At 39.3% G+C, this 22,092-nt stretch overlaps 1 protein-coding gene across 1 annotated transcript in view; it reads right to left on the bottom strand.

Annotated features, from left to right (window-relative positions):
• KHDRBS2 (KH RNA binding domain containing, signal transduction associated 2) overlaps positions 1-21,820 on the bottom strand; it is a 460,211-nt gene extending 438,391 nt beyond the window's left edge. Inside the window, exon 1 of the mRNA XM_058176635.1 lies at positions 21,730-21,820. Within this exon, the coding sequence (XP_058032618.1) occupies positions 21,730-21,820 (91 nt within the window). The remainder of the gene's footprint in view (positions 1-21,729) is intronic.
• Positions 21,821-22,092: the final 272 nt, after the last annotated feature.

Here is a 22,092-nt window from a genome sequence, read left to right as displayed (position 1 = left end):
TGGAATAAGTGGTCCTACAGATAATCAGGCCCCAAGACATGGATGAAAGTTTAAAGATAATAACTATAACTTTGAACTGATTGTGAATAAATTGGCAATCCATGAAACTATAGTAATAGTAACAGCCCTTAAACTTATATATTGCTCCATATTGTGTTACAGCACTCTGAGCAGCTTACAATGTCAGCATATCGGTCCCAACAATCGGGCTCCTCATTATACCAGCCTCAGAAGTATGAATCAACCTTGAGCCGATCAGGATCAAACTCCTGGCAGTGGATAGAATCAACCTACAATACTGCTTTCTAACCACTGCACCATCACGGGTCCTGTGAATTTCCAGCTAGACTGGTGTTATATGGCTTTGCTGAGTTATATGGCAATTCTATTTTGAACCATGTATGGTTTTTCAAGGCCTCCAAGGGCAGCCCCATATAGATCAATCATATTATAGCAGTCCAGCCATGAGTAGATTATGCCATGAGTGATGGCTGCCAACATTTCCAATGCTAGGAACGGTCATGAGTAGCACACTGAATGACAGTTCAGCAAGACAGTTCAGAAGACAGTTCAGCTTCTGCCTGCTGCTCCAGCAGAATTTCGGGTGACTCGTTCCCTCCTTCACCAGGGGGAGCGGGATGACCCATTGCAGGGACGTACTGAGGAGTTTAACGGTTATCTATACGATAAAATCGTTCAGCTTCGGGACGGTTTGGACCAAAATTGCGGTGACTCAGGTGAGACGTCTGAGGGTGGTCTTGGTGACATTGTTTGGGATGAGTTTGACCCTGTGGCTCCCGAGGACATGGACAGGTTGTTGGGTAGGTTGAATGCCACCACGTGTTTACTGGACCCGTGCCCCTCCTGGCTGGTGCTGGCCACTCAGGAGTTGACACGAGGCTGGCTCCAGGCGATTACGAGTGCTTCTTTGGTGGAGGGTGTCTTTCTGGCCGCCTTGAAAGAGGCGGTGGTGAGGCCCCTCCTCAAGAAGCCTTCCCTGGACCCGGCTGTTTTAGGTAATTATCGTCTGGTCTCCAACCTTCGCTTCGCGGCGAAGGTTGTAGAGAGTATGGTGGCATATCAGTTTCCCTTACACCTGGATGAAACTGTCTATCTAGACCCGTTCCAGTCCGGTTTCCGGCCCGGTTACAGCACGGAGACGGCTTTGGTCGCATTGGTGGATGATCTCTGGAGGGCCAGGGATAGGGGTTGTTCCTCTGCCCTGGTCCTATTAGACCTCTCAGCAGCTTTCGATACCATCGACCATGGTATCCTGCTGCGCCGGTTGGAGGGATTGGGAGTGGGAGGCACCGTTTATCGGTGGTTCTCCTCCTATCTCTCCGATCGGTCGCAGACGGTGTTGACAGGGGGGCAGAGGTCGGCTCCGAGGCGCCTCACTTGTGGGGTGCCGCAGGGGTCGATTCTCTCGCCCCTTCTGTTCAACATCTATATGAAGCCGCTGGGTGAGATCATCAGTGGCTTCGGTGTGAGGTACCAGCTGTACACGGATGACACCCAGCTGTACTTTTCCACACCGGGCCACCCCAACAAAGCTATCGAAGTGCTGTCCCGGTGTCTGGAAGCCGTACGGGTCTGGATGGGGAGAAACAGGCTCAAGCTCAATCCCTCCAAGACAGAGTGGTTGTGGATGCCGGCATCCCGGTACAGTCAGCTGAGTCCACGGCTGACTGTTGGAGGCGAGTCATTGGCCCCGATGGAGAGGGTGCGCAACTTGGGCGTCCTCCTGGATGAACGGCTGTCTCTGGAAGATCATTTGATGGCCATCTCCAGGAGAGCGTTCTACCAGGTTCGCCTGGTGCGTCAGTTGCGCCCCTTTCTAGACCGGGATGCCCTATGCACGGTCACTCACGCCCTCGTGACGTCTTGCCTGGATTACTGCAATGCTCTCTACATGGGGCTCCCCTTGAAGGGCATCCGGAGGCTGCAGTTAGTCCAGAATGCGGCTGCGCAGGTGATAGAGGGAGCCCCTCGTGGCTCCCGTATGACACCTATCCTGCGCAGACTGCACTGGCTACCTGTGGCCTTCCGGGTGCGCTTCAAGGTCTTGGTAATCACCTTTAAAGTGCTCCATGGCATAGGGCCGGGTTATTTACGGGACCGCCTACTGCTACCGAATACCTCTCACCGACCCGTGCGCTCTCACAGAGAGGGACTCCTCAGGGTGCCGTCAGCGAGGCAGTGTCGTCTGGCGACGCCCAGGGGAAGGGCCTTCTCTGTGGGGACTCGCACCCTCTGGAACGAACTCCCCCCAGGACTTCGTCAACTTCCGGACCTCCGAACCTTCCGTCGCAAGCTTAAAACACACTTATTAATCTGCGCAGGACTGGATTAGATTTTAAATTTATTGGTTTTAAATGGGTTTTATTTTTTATATTGTTTTTAAACATTCGGCCTTTTAGAATAAGTTTTTTAATTGTTATTTTAATCTGTATTTATGTGTTTTTATTGGCCTGTGAACCGCCCTGAGTCCTTCGGGAGATAGGGCGGTATATAAATACGATTAATAAATAAATAAATAAATAAATAAATAAATAAATAAATAGAATTTGAGAGTCCAGGAAAATCTTCAAGATGATCAATCAGCTATTTCTGCTTGAGCAAATTCCACTGAGAATCAAAGCTGGTATTGTCCTGGACTCAACTTCTGAAGAAGCAAATGCCATCCTGCTAGGATTAGCAACTTCTATCTGTTTCTCTTCAACCAACCTCTAGACACAGTTTATCTTTTTTATTAATCTTACATTTTAATGAGATCTTGTAATATGCTCTTGGATTTTATTGTGAGCTGCCAAGAATTCCAAAGGATAGCAGTATGTAAATTAATATGAAAATATATAATCAATACCTACTAAGCAATCTTCCTATGAATAGGCTTTCTGAACTTCTGAATCAAAAGTCCTCTCTTTTAAACTAAGTTTCAAGCTAAGATATAATTATTTTAGTTCTTCCAACAATTAATTTAGTCCCACCATCTGTACTGGAAATGGAAACCCATTCCTACTCTGCTGATTTTCATGCTGGCTTTCACCTGGCACTCTCCAAAATATTAAATTGCTGGGGTTCCTCTGGAAATGAAACAGACCATCTGTGGGCTGCAGAACATATTATCAAAGTGGCAGCAAAGCTAAGAATATGATCCAAGTTGTAACATTTACTAATGAAGATGTTTATCTTCAGACTTCGCCTCAGTCGCTGGCAGCGTCCCTGAAGTCTGTGCCACACAGTTATAGTGTTTGCAACTTTTTTTTTAAAGCTGGCAGAATAATCTCCAAATTCTTGATATTTTTGTGAGTACTATTTCTCTATGACCAGACTACTCTTGGGTCATCATCATCATAAATATTTCTGTTGCTTATCACATAGTTCATCTAATACTGTATAAATATATAGATAACCAATAAAAGAGATAGTTGTAGTGTAGGTTTGAAATGAGAGGAACCATCTGCCTCTCCTTTTTCTTCTCAGCTAACATGCCTTTCTGTATTGTTAGCTTCCACAGCAGTGCATCTCATTCTTTCTGAATTATATTCCCACACCCAGGGGTGGGTTCTACTTACCTTTACTACCGGTTTGCAATGGGGCCGCTTGCATGTGTGTGCGTACATGCGCGCTTCTGCGCATGCGCAGAAGCTTCCTAATGATGTCAGGGTCAGCATCCCGCCGGTTTTACTACCGATTCTATAGGAGTCCTTGATACTCTTTGAGCTTGGATATTTTCTTGTAGATGTTTCATTACCAAACTAAGCAACGTCATCAGTCCTAGGAAGGAATAGATTTACTCTCACTGCAAACTGAGGCAGTGCAAACTGACGACTGACAGGGCAAGCCACTAAAATATAAACTGAGAGCAAATCCTATTCTTTACTAACTCTGACAATGTTACTTAGCTTGGCTAATAAAACATCTGCAAGAAAACATCCAAGCTCAAAGAGTATTAAGGACTCCTTATATATAGATAAGCACATATATGAACATCCTCTCTATGATGTAGCCTGCAGACACAAAGATGGATAATTAGAATAGAATAGAATAGAATTTTTATTGGCCAAGTATGATTGGACACACAAGGAATTTGTCTTGGTGCATATGCTCTCATTGTACATAAAAGAAAAGATACATTCATCAAGGTGCAACATTTACAACACAATTGATGGTCAATATATCAGTATAAATCATAAGGATTGCCAGCAACAAGTTATAGTCATACAGTCATAAATGGAAAGAGATTGGTGATGGGAACTATGAGAAGATTAATAGTAGTGCAGATTCAGTAAATAGTTTGACAGTGTTGATGGAATTATTTGTTTAGCAGAGTGATGGCCTTCGGGAAAAAACTGTTCTTGTGTCTAGTTGTTCTGGTGTGCAGTGCTCTATAGCGTCGTTTTGAGGGTAGGAGTTGAAACAGTTTATGTCCAGGATGCGAGGGGTCTGTAAATATTTTCACGGCCCTCTTCTTGATTCGTGCAGTATACAGGTCCTCATTGGAAGGCAGGTTGGTAGCAATTATTTTTTCTGCAGTTCTAATTATCCTCTGAAGTCTGTGTTTTTCTTGTTGGGTTGCAGAACCGAACCAGACAGTTATAGAGGTGCAAATGACAGACTCAATAATTCCTCTGTAGAATTGGATCAGCAGCTCCTTGGGCAGTTTGAGCTTACTGAGTTTGCGCAGAAAGAACATTCTTTGCTGTCTAAAGGTGTGGGAATAATTACTAAAAGTGTGGAATAATTACTAAAGGTGTGGGAATAATTACTAAAGGTGTGGGAATATAATTCAGAAAGAATTAGATGCATTGCTATGGAAGCTAATAATTCAGAAAGGATCTTAGCTGGTAATAGAAAGGAGAGGCAGATAGTTCCATACCAAAAGAATGAAGCAGTGGGAGAATTATAATCAATATCAGGGATCCCAGACAGAAGTCTGGCCTAGACCATGGTATGCCAAGAAGTGCCTTCTAGGTAGCCATTCTCTGCTGCATCTGACAATTATTTTTCAAACTGCTTTTAATTGCAAGCCAACATCATTGTTATTCTCATTAATTGATCTGGTTTAACTTTAAAAAACTTTTTAAAAATGGCCTGTGCGTTGTGAGACAAAGTGAATCTAGAAGTGATGGTGGGGAGTAGAGGAGACATTCGATAGCAAGCTCACAAGCTCATCTTCTAGCTAATGTACCCAGACAGTCATTTTCTATGACAATCATACTGTGAGAACTCTCATAGCCTTTCCTAAATATGCCTAGCATCCCCCCAAAATTGGCATTCCTGATCTAGAACATAAAACATAGAATAATAGAATTGGAAGGGACCTCGGAGATCATCTAGTCCAACCCCATGCTCGTATAGATTTTCACACTTGTATTCTGCTCAGTGTCTAGACCAGAAGGGCCCCATATAAGGTTATTCATAGCTTTCCTTAGATCAGAGGTGTCAAACTCGCGATGACACATTGTCATCACATGACGTATCACAACTTTTTCCCCCATCGCTAAACCCGGGGTGAGCATGGCCAGCGTGTGACGAATCCGCCCAAGGGCTGCAAGTTTGACAACCCTGCCTTAGATCATATGTACATGAGCCATGTTTATGAGTTTTGAAGATGGTTTGCAGATCTGTCTGTCTGCCTGTCTTTGTGTATGTATGTATGTATGTATGTATGTATGTATGTATGTATGTATATGTGTGTGCATGTATGTGTATGGTTATATATTATTTTCTTTTGAGACTGGGCATCAGAATTTCATTTTTAATGTGTGCCAGTGTGTTCATAGAAAAAAGTGACAGTAAAGGTTATCTTATCTTATCTTATCTTATCTTATCTTATCTTACCTTATCTTATCTCATATCATCTTACCACTCACAACTATTCTGATTTGGATGCCAGAATAGCACAGATTTACAGCTGTTAATCTTTTCATAATTTACTCAATAGCCGATCGAAGATAGCATGGAAGTAAGAATGACTTCGTGTCATGAATAAATTTAGACAACCCAAATAAACAAGGAAACTGAAGTCAGGGACTCATTCGAAATCTGGGACAGAATGCTAGTTTTATCAAAGCAATAAAACAGACCTTCAACTGAGAAAATATTTACATGCAGAAGTGCGGAGCCCCATATTACACAATGAGAACAGCTAGTTCAGCATTATTTGGATCTGTTCCAGCATTCCTACCCACACATATCTTCAACCTATTCCAAAGCCTAGTTGAGCAGCCTACTAAGCACTCTTGCTTAGCATCATAAATTCCACCACTGCCCTGCAAAATCATCTTACGCCTAGGCACAGATGTTGAAATGAAACTAGGTAATGATGCACTTCATGGTCGATAGGATCCTAGCTAGGTACGTGTTTGAATTTAGCTGTTCCAGATAAGTGGGTTAAAATGTACTCCTTGTGCATATAAAAGGAAAGAATTCATTTAAGCCATATTTTGATGCCATTTTAAGTTATGGATGCTGTTTCTTAATATAGATCTTGAAAAATAATAAAAGAATACTTAGTAATGCATCAAGAGTTTTATTTTTATGCTAAGTGTGACTTACTTGAGGATAATTATGATTTCAGTCAGTAATAGGCATTGTCCTTCAATTCCTTGTTCCGTTTTTATATGACTGTGCTCAGTTACTCCAATTGACTCTCAATTGCATCTAGGAATGGAGAATCCAATAAAATCTATGGGGCTTTCCATGGCTTTCAGTGTAGTTCTCCAGCTTGAATAAATTTTACTTGAAAATGTTTCACATTGTCCACGTTGAACTGGGTTCAGTGACTGGGTTCAGTACTATTTTGGTATTCCGTGTATTTCCTAAATAGTCAGTAAATAATCCTGACTATTCTTTGGAAGGACAGATACTGAAGCTTTAGCTGAAATACTCTGGCCACCTAATTAGAAGAGAGGATTCATTGGAAAAGACCCCGAAGTTGGGAAAGATTGAAGGCAAAAAGAAAAGGGGAGGGCAAAGGATGAGATGGTTATAGAGTGTCATTGACACAGTGAGCATGAGTTTGGGCAGGTCCAGGGAGACAGTGGGGGGCAGGGGGTTCTGGCATGCTATAGTCCATGGGGCTGTGAAGAGTCAGACTCAACTTAGTGACTGAACAACAACAACAACAACAACAACAACAATTCAATGTCATCTGTATCTCTTTAACTGTTTGGTTTGGTTCTGCAACCCAACAAGACAGATACAGACTTCAGAGGATAATTAGAACTGCAGAAGAAACAATAGCTACCCACCTGCCTTCCATTGAGGACCTGTATACTGCATGAGTCAAAAGGAGGGCGGTGAAAATATTTACAGATCCCTCACATCCCTCACATAAACTGTTTCAACTCCTACCCTCAAAATGACACTATAGAGCACTGCACACCAGAACAACTAGACACAAGAACAGTTTTTTCCCGAACGCCATCACTCTGCTAAACAAATAATTCCCTCAACACTGTCAAACTATTTACTAAATCTGCACTACTATTAATTTTCTCATCGTTCCCATCACCCATCTCCTTCCATTTATGACTGTAACTTTGTTGCTTGTATCCTTATGATTTATACTGCTATTGATTGTTTCCTGGTTGCTTAATTGTAGCCTATGACCATCATTAAGTGTTGTAAGTGTTGTACCTTGATGAAGGTATCTTTTCTTTTATGTACACTGAGAGCATATGCACCAAGACAAATTCCTTGTGTGTCCAATCACACTTGGCCAATAAAAATTCTATTCTATTCTATTCTAAGTTCTGTGCCTATAATTTTGTTTGGAATATATTTACAGTCCAAGAGTCAAGCTTTCTGTCTCCAACCATGCATTTGGAGAATGGCTGTGACTAGGATATAGATATATGAGCTACTTGATGGATATCAGTCATCATTCCAACTCATCTCAAAGCAATTGCTTTAGTCCAATGTCCAATTCTAATACAAAGCACTGGAAGAGAGGAAAACAGTATCGCTTTTTCCCTTGAGATCCAGTCACTGACACAGAAATTTTATTTCCTTTTTTTTCTTCTATTAACTTAATCTGGATCTTCTCAAGTTATCCATTAAAAGAAACTGCTTAGAAATATTGAGAAAGCTTCCTGAGTTTTATGGGGGCCCTGGTAAAATGCTGTCTGTAGCTTTAAATACCCCAATGGAGCATTTAGCATGGTAGTCAGCAACAAGGATCAGCAGCCTGTTATTGCGTTGCTATTATGCTTTGCAACACAATCATGTTCTCGGATCCTGTGGCACACTAACACAATCTTCCAGACCTAGATATGGAGGTGGCAGCAGGTGGGTTCTGAACTCAGAGTACCAGTTCCATAGATGGCAAGACGCAAAATTTAAAATGTGCTTTTGGAAAAACACAAGAGCCAGGATGGCATTTTCTCAGAAATATGCAATAAGAGTGCTGCACATCAGATGCAATATGTGTTTCAATAGAGGAGTCTGAAGAAGCACTGAAGGAATAAATTTAACCATGAAGCATAAGGGTTCTGACAGCCACTGCAAAGGTAAATTTAATAAAGGGTGATGTATCTTCATTCCGATCAATATTATTCAGATGGCTCTATATTACAAGTCTCATGTTTCCCCAAGTGACCTCCTTCTGAGCAGAAAGCGGTTATTGTTAGCTTGATAATGTTTGAGCTGCTATTGCTTTTATTGTAAATGTGTAGTAGTAGCAGCCTATCACAGTCCCAGCTTGTTCATTTAGTGAGTCTGAGATTTGATATCTGATTAGAAGGAAGAGATAAATAAGAGTCTTTTGTATAATAAAATTATTGAAGATTGCAATTGAAAAGATTAAAAAAACCAATACAAACTAAAAATGTGAGTAAAAATAGAAAAAGGAGACAGTATAGAAAAGAAAAAAAAGAAAAAATAAAGGAACAAGTTTTCCCCCTTCATCACAACAAGTATAAACAACTACCCTTTCTTAAAATATATCAAATTTTCATCATATCCCATTTCATAACTATAAACAATATGGAAAACACCATGAGCTGTAGTAGCACAGTTGTTAGAATGTAGTATTACAGGCTAATTCTGCTGACTGCCAGCAGTTCAGCAGTTTGATTCTCACCGGTTCAAGGCTGACTCATCCTTTCGAGGTGGGTAAAATGAGGACCCAGATTGTTGGGGGGCAATATGCTGACTTGGTAAGCTGCTTAGAGAGGGCTGTAAAGCACTGTGAAGAGGTATACAAGTCTAAGTGCTATTCATTCCTTGTCAACAAGAGTCCATTAAGGGTTACCAAAAATAATGTGTCAACTTTAATAGAAACCAACTTTATATTCCTTCCCTGTACTTTTAACAACACTGGCTTTTATTCTTTTCAAAAAATGTCCTGGAACGTGATTTCTTTTCATTTCTACTTTGCTGTTCTCAGAATGTCCTTCAAAACTTTAACACATTTTTTTATATAAATCCAAAGCAAGAAGCTCTACCAGACATGATTGATATTGATTTGAATGTAGATTTAAAAAATGATAAGCTATAAGAGTGATATGGAAAAAGATGATATACTTGCCATCCACATTCAAATCAATTTTAGTCTTGTCTGGTACAGCTTGTTCCATTTCTGTAACATTGTTTACACATCATTTATCTATAGTGACACACATTCTCAGAATTAACTTTTGAGTCTTTTGTTACACAAATATCCTTCAAAACATCCAATGTTAAAGTATTTTCCTCCATTATGGGTTAACAAGTTGACTTTAAGTATTTTTCTCCTTTAATTATAATCTTTAGTTTCTTCTCTAGCATCCAACATTCAAAGTCCCACCCTTTCTCCCTCCTAAGGAATCCGAATCACAGCAATTTTCCATGGGAAGGATTCTTATCTTGACAATTTAATTTCAAACTCTTCTTTCAAATACAGCTGGACCTTTAATTCATTCTTAATTTTCCAAAATAAAAAAAAAATCTTTTTGCTGTTTTTTTTTAAATTCTAAGTCACTAAACTTGTACTACAAACAAAGTCCAAATGCAAGGAGTGGTTAAATTTTGCATTAACAGGTAGTAGTAGCATAATTAAGATTTTGAAAATGGAAATGTAAGTGATCATCAGATTAATTTAGTTCAGTGTAATTTTCAATTGTTTGTTTTTTTTAAAAAAAAAGAAGACCAGAAGGTATGTATCTAATAAATAAATAAAGGATTAAAAATGCTTAATTTACACAGTAAAGGAATGTAAAGAGAAATATAATTTTCTTTTACCTCTTAAAATAGAAAGTTCAAAAGCACTTAATGTCCCTAATCTAATCACAATGTCTCAAAAACATTTAGTAATTTCATCTTGAAGTTATGTATCTGTGACAACATCAATGTGATAGAAATTGGAATTTTATTTTTTTTCCCCTCTAAAATATACGCGTGTGTAAATCACACACTATGCCAAACAGTAATAGAAATATTGTATAGTTGCAGCTTCCGCCAAAAGTTAGCAATCTTAAATGAAACTGGCTTCCAACGGTTGAAATTAAAGGAATTAAGTGACAAACTATTTACAAACTTTACTGGCAGCTATCTTTGTCCATCACCATTAATCAAACTGCAGTAGACTCTTCCAGAGTTCCATAAAAAAAACACACCAAAAAAAACCCCATAAATTTGCATTTTTATAACTTTCACTACATTTGCATTTGCTTTTCATTTAGAACCTTCTGATTATCTTCATTCCATTTGCCATACCACTGAATATATTTTTTTTCTTCCAACTGCTTCTACCATTCCACCGGACTCTCATTTCCTTCTCAGGGCCTTTTTAATTTTTTTTTTTTTACCCATCCTTCAAGGTATCCTTCTTTACGGATAATTATTACAATTTGTTAATGAGATTTCTCCCAGGAGGAACCAAAGGAGGAGGGGAAATAAAGAGAAGGATGATCAGAACAAGAAGAGAAAGAAACAGCTGAGCATGGCTCCTAATTTTTAATTACTTCCCATAGCCAGGTCTATATTTTTTCCCATGCTTCAGCCAGCCTCTACCGCCTCAGCAAATCCAGGGCCATAGGGGAGAGTGAAAGCTGATTTTTCTTTGTTTCCTCTAATTAGGTGCCTCTTTTTTCCCCTCACACTGCAGGATGTTCATTCTTTGGTTAATAGTAAAACTAGTTAAGAAAGCAATCTGAAGCAGGCTGTTTGCACGTGTGTCCCCCTGAAACAAGTGAAGTGTGTATTCCAGTAGTGGGTTCTAACCAGTATTACCACCAGTTCGCTTGCGCGCATGCGCTTTGCACACGATCGGCTGAATTAACTGGCTGAACAGTTGAGGCATTGCAATCTGCTCTGCCGCGTCTTTCAGCTGGGCTAAAAACGCAGGAATAAAGGTAAGTATAGCGCAGGGGCGGGCGGGAGGGCCCAGATGACGGTTGGAGCGAAGCGGTTCACTGTCACTTCAACATCTCCGCTACCGGCTCTCCTGAACTGGAGAGAATCAGTAGCAACCCACCACTGGTGTATTCCAAGAAATATATAGCTGGGAGATGTTCATACAGGTAGTTCTTAACGTATGACCATAATTGAGCTCAAAATTTCTGTTGCTAAGCCAGACATTTGTTAAGTGAATTTTGCTCCACTTTATGACCTTTGTTGCCACAGTTGTTAAGTGAATCATTGCAGTTTTAAATTAGTGAATCGGTTGTTAAGTGGCTCTGGCTTCCCCGTTGACTTTTGCTTGTCAGAAGGTTGCGAAAGGGTGTCATACGACTTGGAGACAGCGCAACCGTCATAAATATGAGTCAGTTGCCCAGTCTTTCAATTTTGATCACGTGATCATGGGGATGCTTCAACAGTTGCCAGTGTGGAAAACCGTCATAAGTGACATTTTTCAGTGCTTTTGTAACCTTCAACGGTCACTAAATGAATGGTTGTAAGTCAAGGACTACTTATATTTTCTTATAAGCTCCCAAGTTTAGCAAAAATGTGTTGCTTGTTCAGATGATTGTATTTTGTGCCAGTCTCTCTGTAAATTGGAACTGCAGTGGAGAGAATTACTAAAAATAAGGAAACACCCTTGCTACCGGAACTTTATTTTCCCTTATCACAAAACTACCATAGTTTCTGGAGTATAAGATGCACTCTCCCCCGCACATACACAAAAAGAGGGTGGAAATATTGGTGTGTGTGATACACCAAACACAGCCATTTTTGGCCTCCCGAAACCCTGCCCTGCACACTTTCTAAGGTGACCAATTTTTTTACAACGAGAAGGACACAAATAAATTGAAGAACATTTTATTCATTGCAACAATAATACAGAATACTCTATAATATGATAAATGCATAATGAAAAACATTTGTAACAATATTTTATATTGTAATTATGCTTACATGCCTATTAATTATTATTTAAATAAGTATTTTTTCATTGAATAAATAAACTTGTAAATAAAATTATACATTTTTGGAAATTATTAAATAGATAATGAATTAATAAAATGTGAATTATTGTGCTCACTTGTGTATGATTGAATATTCGCTTAGAAAGAAGTGAGTCTAATGCGTGCATGTGTGCCGTGTTGTGTTTCGGTAAGAAGTAAACAAAGCCACTTGTGCGCGGTGCACTCTTGCACATGGCACTCTCTCTCAAAACAATTCTCTTGTGCAGAGCGCATGTGTCTCATAATCGCATCTCACTGCACTGTACCGAGCCTTGATGAATCGTCATGTCAAATACAAATACGTCACATCACACGCAATGGATCGGATTGGCATTGATCGAATACGGAGATTTATAGATTTGTCTTCAAATATCGAAAAGGAGGACATGTAGGAGGAGACTTTTTGAGAGAGGACAGAACTTACAAAAGAAGTGTCCTCCCTAAAGGAGGATGATTGACCACCTTATGTTTTCACCAAACACAGGCCTGTTTTTTGCAAAAACGGGATGTGCAGAGGAGTTGAGAGGTCTGCAGAGTGCTCCTGGGGGTTGGGGAGGGCAAAAATGTGACACATGGGGGGTTTGGGAGGCCAAAAATGGGCCCATTTTTCACAAAAATGGGTGCATTTTTGCCCAACGCAACCCCCAGGAGAACTCTGCAGGCCTCCCAAACCTCTGCACATCAAACGCACAGAGGATTGGGGAGGCCTGCAGAATGCTCCTGGGGGCTGGGGAGGGCAAAAATGTGACACATGGGGGGTTTGGGAGGCCAAAAATGGGCCCATTTTTCACAAAAATGGGTGCATTTTTGCCCAACGCAACCCCCAGGAGAACTCTGCAGGCCTCCCAAACCTCTGCACATCAAACGCACAGAGGATTGGGGAGGCCTGCAGAATGCTCCTGGGGGCTGGGGAGGGCAAAAACTTTTTTTTTCTTGTTTGAAATCTTGGTATGCCTTATCCTCCGGTATGTCTTATAGTTTGAAAAATATAGATAATACTGGATATAAGATGAGGCTGTGCAGTGTGGTATTCCAGAGGAAGAAAAACTCCACTATGTCAACCTAATTCCTTCTTTCCCTATTGCTTCAATTATTATTGTAAAATCACTGTTTTCCAATATCACTGCGTCCTTCCTCACACTGTGCAATTCAATGTATTTCTATCAGCCAGGCCCGTCCATGCTACAAAGCTCAGTGACTAACGTAGCCTGCCAAGGAGTGCATTATATATCATGTTTACGCAAGAGGGATCCAGAACAATTTTTATCCTGCAAATTTTAATCCCTCTGATGCCTTTGTTTGTTTATTTGATTTTTATCCCACCTTTATTATTTTATACTTATCTGAAGATGGCGAACATGCATAATACTCCTTCCTCCTCCTGTTTTCTCCATAACAATCCTGTGAGGTGGGCTGGGCTGAGAAAGAGGGACTGGCCTAAAATCACCCAGCAGCCTTACATGCCTAAGGTAGCAACCATTTCCTGGTTTCAAGCCTGGTGCCTTAACCATTAGACCAAACAGCCTCAGTAGATAATAGACAACAGTATCAAGAATGAAACTAAGATGGTTCAGGTTAACAATCCATATACTCACAAACATACACACACACACACACACACACACACACACCAATATTTTCCTCTCTTTACACTTCCACTTCCATCTCTGCTTTTGTGAGGCTTTAGAAAAACAACAACAAAATCCCTCAAATTGATGCCGGTCAAAATATTTATTTGACTTCTTTCTATTCAGTACTAATGGATTCTGAATAAAACTAAAAATGAAGACTCTTTTAGTCAAAAATGACAAGGAGGAAAGCCAGCTGGGATTTTGGCAGTTTGGATAACAATAGAAAACAAGCGGTTCTCCCTGCCGTTATGGTGAGCCAGGAACAGGTAAGCATTGTAAAGGATTTTTGTAAAAAAACAAAAGGCTGCATGTACACAGAGCACAATCCTTTGCCAGGCTGATATGCTCACTGAATTAACTGGAGATATGTAAGGTGAGTTTGGCCTACAGCCAATCACCCAAACTGAAGTCTCTTATGGGTCTTCAAAAATGCACCGAGTTTCACAAGTAGAATCTCTTTATATCACTTATGGGACAATTATTTGTGATCTATATTAATATTCGCTATGTGAAAAATACTAAAAATCCCTCCAGAACCCAGAGTTGACATTCCCTATTAGTATGCACTTATTACTTCAAATATTTAAATGAAATTAAAAATAAATACCCTTTTTTTTTTAATTTACATTTATATCCCGCCCTTCTCCAAAGACTCAGGGCGGCTTACAGTGTATAAGGCAATAGTCTCATTCTATTTGTATATTTACAAAGTCAACTTATTGCCCCCCCAAACAATTTTGGTTTGCATTTTTACACTTACGGTGATTTCTGTTGTTTTAAAAAGAAGTTCAGTCTATACATCATCATGTAAATATAGACAGTCACTTGAATTATTCCATAAAAGATAACGCCCGACTAATCAAGTTCCTTGATTAAGGTATCAGTAATGGTGGAACAGTCGTACCCAAAGTTGAACCACAGTACATCCATGGTTAATGCTAGGAAAATTCTAGGCGGTGTACAGGTGATCCATGACTTACAATCACAATTGAGCCCAAAATCTCCATTGCTAAGCAATCAGTTATTCAGTGAGTCTTGCCCTGTTTTATGACCTTTTTTGCCACAGTTGCTAAGTGAATCACTGCAGTGCAGTTGTTAAGTGAATTTGGCTTCCCCATTGACTTCGTTTGTCAGAAAGTTAAGTCCGGGGCACTGCCACCATCATAAATATGATCAGCTGCCAAGTGTCTGAATTTTGATCATGTGACCATGGAGATGCTGCAATGGTCATAAATGTGAAAAAGTCATAAGTCGCTATTTTAGTGCCACTGTAACTTTGAATGTTCACTAAACAAATGGTTGTAATTCAAGGATCATTTGTATGCTAGTTAATGGCAAAACATTGGATATTCTTCTGAAGTTAATTCATTTAAGAAGCATTCCACAGCAAACATGTCAAAATAAACAAAATTCCAAAGCAGTAGGGTTGGAGTTTTTTTATATTAGTGTTAGGGAAATCAAACAAATGCATCCTACTAAATGCCTAGTTGCCATCACATTGATAGCTATATTTCAAAAACAGAGATATATCAAAATACTCAGGCTAAATAAAATTGCTTGGTTATTCAACTCTAGTCTACAGTAGTGCTGGGAAGAATTCTGACCTGCTTATCTACTTTGTATGATTTTGCTATGCAAAACCTGTGCCTCACTATGCAAGGAGGACCAGTGCTTTTCTCAAAGCAGAAGTATTGACTCATACTGCTCTTCTGACATCCTGCCTTTGCTCTGGACAATAATATACTTTCTCAACAATGATGCATGTCAATCCAAATTTTTTTTAACCAGTGAGATCAGAAAAAATAATTTGTTTTGGGTGACATCAGGAGGTGCAGTACAAGCTGAGAAAAAACCCTGGGGCCATCAGTTTATAGCAACTTCTTTAATGTGTTAATCTTATTGGAGAATAGTTATTTTATGACAGGTTGATCCACTGTGTTCGTTGCCATGTGAAAAGACAAATTTTCCATGGTACCTATTTTGTAATTTATTCACTGTGTGTCTGTCCTGAAAGGCTGCCTATCTCTATGTGTTTCCACCCATGGATGAGGTCAGCGAGAGGGGCACACACTTCAGGTCCCATTAATTAAGCAATGCTATCTTGTTGGACCCCTCAAGTATGCCTCCTTGGTAACGTATAATGCCATGTAAGGAAGACCTTGAGAGACAGGGCAGAGAAATGCTGCTAATGATATCCCCAGAGAGATCCCTACTGTTAATTTTTTTGGAATTTTTTTTTAAAAACTTGGTTTTTCTTCCAGGCCTTGTATTAGGATGATGGTGAAGTTCCTTTGCATATTTTATTTTATGGTGGGTTTTTTTTTTATCCTTCTGGTCTAAGGTGTTAATGGGGTTGATTTTCATAATTGGTTGTATGCCCTTTCCTTTTATATACATGGCTTTCTTTTTTTAACTTTTTGTTTGTGAGTCACCCAGAATCAATGTGAAATGGAGATGTTAAATTAAGTAAATTAAAAGTCTTCAACTTTCCAAATATATCTCTGGTTTTTGTTTTTTTAAAAAAAATGTCTAGCATGGTTTTAAACATTTATCAAGAAAAATATGGATCCTAAATTTGCAACAGATTTTATCCCATTAACTCCAATAACATCAGTTAAATTGACATGTGGACCATTATACAATTAGAATATATTTTTCCCCTAAATTGGCTAATGATCTAGTGAGTCACCACTGGAATCTATCATTTGCCCTTAGCTAATCCTCTGTCAAGACTTTATGTAAGCCTGAGTATACAGATCATATTATTTCACACAATTTGCATATGCCTTAATCTTTACGACTAGTCTCTCCCTCTGTACATTCAAAACACATCGAAAGATATTTGCTTAACAACCATTACAATAAGCAAGCTAAAATTAGTTTAATCCTTGATCAGTCTATAATTATATTAGTGCAAAATAAATGGATACATGCAACTTTGTAAATGTAAATGGATCCATCGTTTGTTAAATTCAGTTCAAAAGCGACTCCTCTGAATGAATACATTATCTGGGATTAATATAATGAAAGTGAGAGCATTCTTGTGGTTAATCCAAATATTACATTTCTTCACTTAGTAAACTATCACCTAATGACTCATTGGTAAACAGGTAACCCTACCTATTGAAAAGAACTTCCAAACTAAACATGTAACATGTCACCTTTATAGATATATTCATATTCATATATAGGTAGTCTGCAATTGAGCCCTAAATGTCCATTACTAACTGGGATAGTTAAGTGAGTTTTGTCCCATTTTACGAACTTCCTTGTCACAATTGTTAAGTGAACGACTACAATTGTTAAGTTACACTTAACAACTGTTAAGTGAATCGGGATTTTCCATTGACTTTGCTGGTCAGAAGGTTGAAAAAAGCGATCGTATGATTCTTGGACATGGCCACCGTCATAAATATATATATATATTGGTTGCCAAGCATCTGATTTTTGATCACGTGACCATAGGGATGCTGCAATGGTTGTAAGTGTAAAAAATGGTCCTAAGTCAATTTTTTCAGTCCTGTTGTAACTTCAAACAGTCACGAAATAAATGATTGTAAGTCGAGAACGACCTATTTGCATGTTTCTGTAAATGTGTGTGATATCCCTCCAAAGAAAAACACATGGCAAAGAGTAGATTGCTTGTTGGACGGATGTATTTGAAAATATTTTCTTCATCACTATTCAGCCTTTTTCCCCTCCAAATTCAGGAAAAAAAAAATCAGAATCCAACAGTGGTCACAGGGAACCCCAAAATTCCCACACCTCTTCCACAATTTTGCATTTCACCTTCCTTCCCTAGACAGACTTGTCAGACAAAAAAAAAAGCCCACACGATAAAAATATTGTTAATTAAGCCACCACTGTCCTGCATTAACCAAACACATTTTAATGAATCCCCAAACACATTTTCCATTCACATTCTCAGATTAGTTCCTCCCCCTTTTTTCCCCTCGTTCGTGCAATACCAGGCAAGTTTCTAAAGCACACACAAAAAATTGGCCTTTGATTAGTAGCCCTAAGTGCTATAATAATAAAATATTGCACATAAAGAAAGACATTTAAATATTGCTAGATACTTCAGACTTGTTATAGCTATTGGAAGCTACTTGGCTAAATAATCTCTTAACCTGCCAGGTGGAAAGGTTGTACATTAATTGTGTTAAACAATGAACTTTAAAAGGGCCACTTTAAAATTGCACAAGGCAGCTTAATCATCTGGAGGAGTTCTTTTAGAGTGGAATTTAGAGCCTCTGGATATTTTATTACTTCTGCTCAGCTGTGATTGGACAATAGTGACATTACTAGGTTTCTAATAGGAGGCTTGGGAGGGACTGCTTTTGTTGTCAGGACATTAAACAAGAGCCTAGTAGATGAAAAATGGCATACAGCTTGCTCTTTGTGAATCACAACAATGTTCAAACCCCATCCTTGTTTATTCAAACATAAGTCTACAAAGTCAATTGAGCTTTTCTCAACAGGATGTGTAGCAGTCTGCATTATTAACACTCAGAATGATTCTTTCAGTGAGGTCCTCACATTTTGGTCATAAAATTAAGAATATGCATATTATTTCCTGTATCTACTTTTTATTGTTATGATTGCTCAATTAAATGTGCCAGAATTAATAAATATTGAATATTAAATTATTCAGAAGCTTGTCCAATCAGTTCAGTGGGAATTACGCCCAGGAAAATGTACCTTTTATAAGCTTAGTAGTTTATCTTAGACGTTATTTCAGTGTATTCCTGCAATATGTTTGACATAGGAAAATCTCAAAACTTGTGAAACTATGATGGATGTGGAAGAATGCTGAAGGGTTTTATGGCAGCAAAGGAATGGTAATTAATGTAACAGACTAGCTGCTTAAATACTCTGAACTTTCTTTATATATATGTTAACATTGCCTTAGTGACAGCCAAATACATTTTTATAGGTTTTTATACAAATCTAATCACTAAAATTTAATTCCATGCAATTCATAAAAGATAAGGTATATCTTCCAAATTTTGGAAGCCCTAGGAAACTATAGAAGGTCTTCTTATTCTCTTTCTCTCTCTCTCTCTCCTTTATTCCAAGATTTCTTTCCTTAATAATTCAGTATAATCCAGTCTAACTTTCACTTCCAAGCATTAAGAAATAAGACGAAAAATACTTTTTAAACTGAAGCAAATGCTAAACCTCGAAAACAATGAGGACTTTCTTGTATACTTTAATCAAACACATCGCAGCAAGAAGCTTCAGTTAAAGCTCTACTTTTTCTGTCTATCAACCCATAACAGCAAATAATCAACATCAATGCCACAATTGTAGTAAGAGGTGTCATTTTTAAGGGCTGATACAATTGCTAGACAGACAGACAGACAGACAGACAGACAGTAAATGAATGGTACGTTAAAACGGACAATCTGCTTTCCAAAGAATAGTCTGCAACCAGAATTATTCTCATTGCAGTATCTCTATTTCATACCACTCTTTGTATGCTCACTTTAATGAAAGTTTGCACCAATTGTCATTTGTTCTGTGGAAACCTACAGAACTCCCAAAACCTTGACAGATGGTGTTTTGAAGGATGTTGCCAGGTAGCTGGTGTGAATCCCACATTAGCATTCTCTCTGGCTTCCAGAGGCAGCTCACCTTAGTCTCTTTTTAATATTCACATATGCTCAACTACAGCTACACTCAGGGGGGCAAAAAATAGTATGGCATTAGTTTATTAAAGCTTCTAATTCATTCAGAGTGAAACTCTAGCCTTGAAGAGGAAAGTCACATGTGAATTTATTTTCATGGTCTTCCTGTTATTTCTAGTTTTGAATTACTTGTATATTTTAATTCCCTTACATTTTTCACCACCTCCCCTCTTCACTTCTCTTGAGATTCACATTGTGTCTCAGTAGATACTTCCCCCTGCTGGGAAAGGTTCAAATTACATCTACAAAATATTGGAGGGAAACAAACACATTTTATTGATTGCAGAGCTTTAAAAGAAAAACCCTCTATAAAGGCACACTTTGGTAAATCTGACTCCTATAGATGTATAATTTAAGAAGACCTGATGATTTGTGAGCTAACATAATGTGCTTAATGACAGCTGAATTATATCTTTAAGGTAAAGGAATTGTAAAAAGAATCAACTGAAGCAATATATTTGCTTGCCCATATATGAGCATTGAAAAAAAAAGTGAGTAGTTATTTACATTTGAACATCTGATCATAGTTTTCCTGATGACCAGCTGACCAATATTATTTGTGACTGTCTGAATTCCTTTCCAATAATAGATGCTCAGAGTTGCCTCAAACAATCAGTGGCAAATAAATTTAATAATAATATTAGGACACTGTTCCCAAAACAGAATAAATAATCATTCTTAATGTACAAGGAAAGAAGATAAATAGATTATGCAGATTTAGTAGCATGGAACTCATGCTTAGGCAAAAAGTTCAAAGAAGATTTTTAAAATATTATTGGTTCTATATCTCAAATTTCAAAATAAAACTATACCATTATACAGAGTTTTAATTAGCTACTATCCAGTGAAATAATTCAGCAGATATTTCTGAAATGGATCTCCATTTTATATTCCACAAGAATAGAGTGAACCTAAGAATATAATTGTTAAAGTTAATGAATCCAAACATTAGTAAAGTAAAATAAAAGTTTTGCAAAATTATAACTGCAGTAACAACCCATCTTTTCCTATATGAAACTGACCATGGCAATGAGTTTTGTATTGTTTTGTTTTGTTTTTAAACCATGATATTGATCTTTAATGAGGTTGTTGCCTTTGTCTTTGTGTAAATACATTTCTGGGGAAACTTCACCTGTCAACTCAGTCTGACCCTGACCGTAGTAGTTTCTTTAATAAAGAGGCAAAATCCATTATTAATGTAAAACGATTAAATAAATCCATAAGGAAAACAATCCATAAGGAATTATTATGGTTGCCACCCTGACATTCTTTACTAAGTTGCAACATCACGTTCCGAAATGCAAAGCTTTAATTCATGACCGAGCAGGTTATCTCTGAAAGTCGATCCAAAATCTGCAAAATACAACTGCAAGGCAACGTTCCTTGAAAGCGATGCCTCTTGTTATCAGCGGGGCTACATTTCACAAAATGTCTAATTGTTGCTGATTAATCTACAAAAGGAACGAGGGTTCTCCCAAGGCTCTGCTGTGGACGCTAAATTCCCGGCTTATTGTATAGTGTTTCTCCGGAAATCTGTCAGCAGCTCTGCTTAGCCTTGTACTTGACAAAATGCTGCCAAAATCCAGCATCCCTCCCTGCTCAGGTTTCTATTCTGGTGACCTTAGTGTCAGAACTAAAGCAGTGCGCTGATGCCACATAAAAGGCAGAACTCCCCGGTCTCTTCCCTCCTGCACTTTCTGACTTACTGGTGCCCTGCAATTTCTAAAGCAATCAGCCCTTCCGTTTCAGCCGACTCTGCCTCTGCAACCTCTCTGCCTGTGCGTAGATCCGAAAGAATGCCAGAGAGAGAGAGAGAGAACTGCGCTCTCCTTTTCTCTTCCTAAAGGGGATAGATCTGCCTGTTTCTATGCCCTTAACCCGTCTCGGTGTAGTCCGCACCGAATCACAGAAAGCAGCAGCGGTGGCAACAGGGAACCTCGGCAGAGGGGATGGCAACAAGCAATCCGCCAACAAAAATCCGCCAGACTCGAAGAGAGGAAAGCCAAGACTTACCTTCCGCCAAAAGGCGCATTGCATGAACAAAGGACGGGTCTAAGCTATCCTTCTCAGCCATCAGCTCGGGTAAATATTTCTCTTGCTCCATGCTGGCTTCGCCTACACTTTGGACCGGCTGCCCGCCCAAGGTAGCGCAGGGAAAGAGAACTCGCTCACTAAAGGCTTTGTTGGCTTCGATTCGTCTCTTGCCCTTCTGTGCTTGTACTTGGGACGGGCTCACTTGCCCATGTGCGTGGTGGCGGTCGCGGGTGCGCCGCTGCTTCAGGACCTTGGACAGCGCGCCCCTCCGCCGCCGCCCCTCCGCCGCCTCCCTCTTTGCTCGCTCCTTCGAAAAGCGCGTGTGTTGGTTCGCCCGTCTGG

This window comes from Ahaetulla prasina, chromosome 1 (assembly GCF_028640845.1).
Source record: "Ahaetulla prasina isolate Xishuangbanna chromosome 1, ASM2864084v1, whole genome shotgun sequence".
In the NCBI taxonomy this organism is placed as follows: domain Eukaryota; kingdom Metazoa; phylum Chordata; class Lepidosauria; order Squamata; family Colubridae; genus Ahaetulla; species Ahaetulla prasina.
This window is presented reverse-complemented; position numbering and strand designations above follow the sequence as displayed.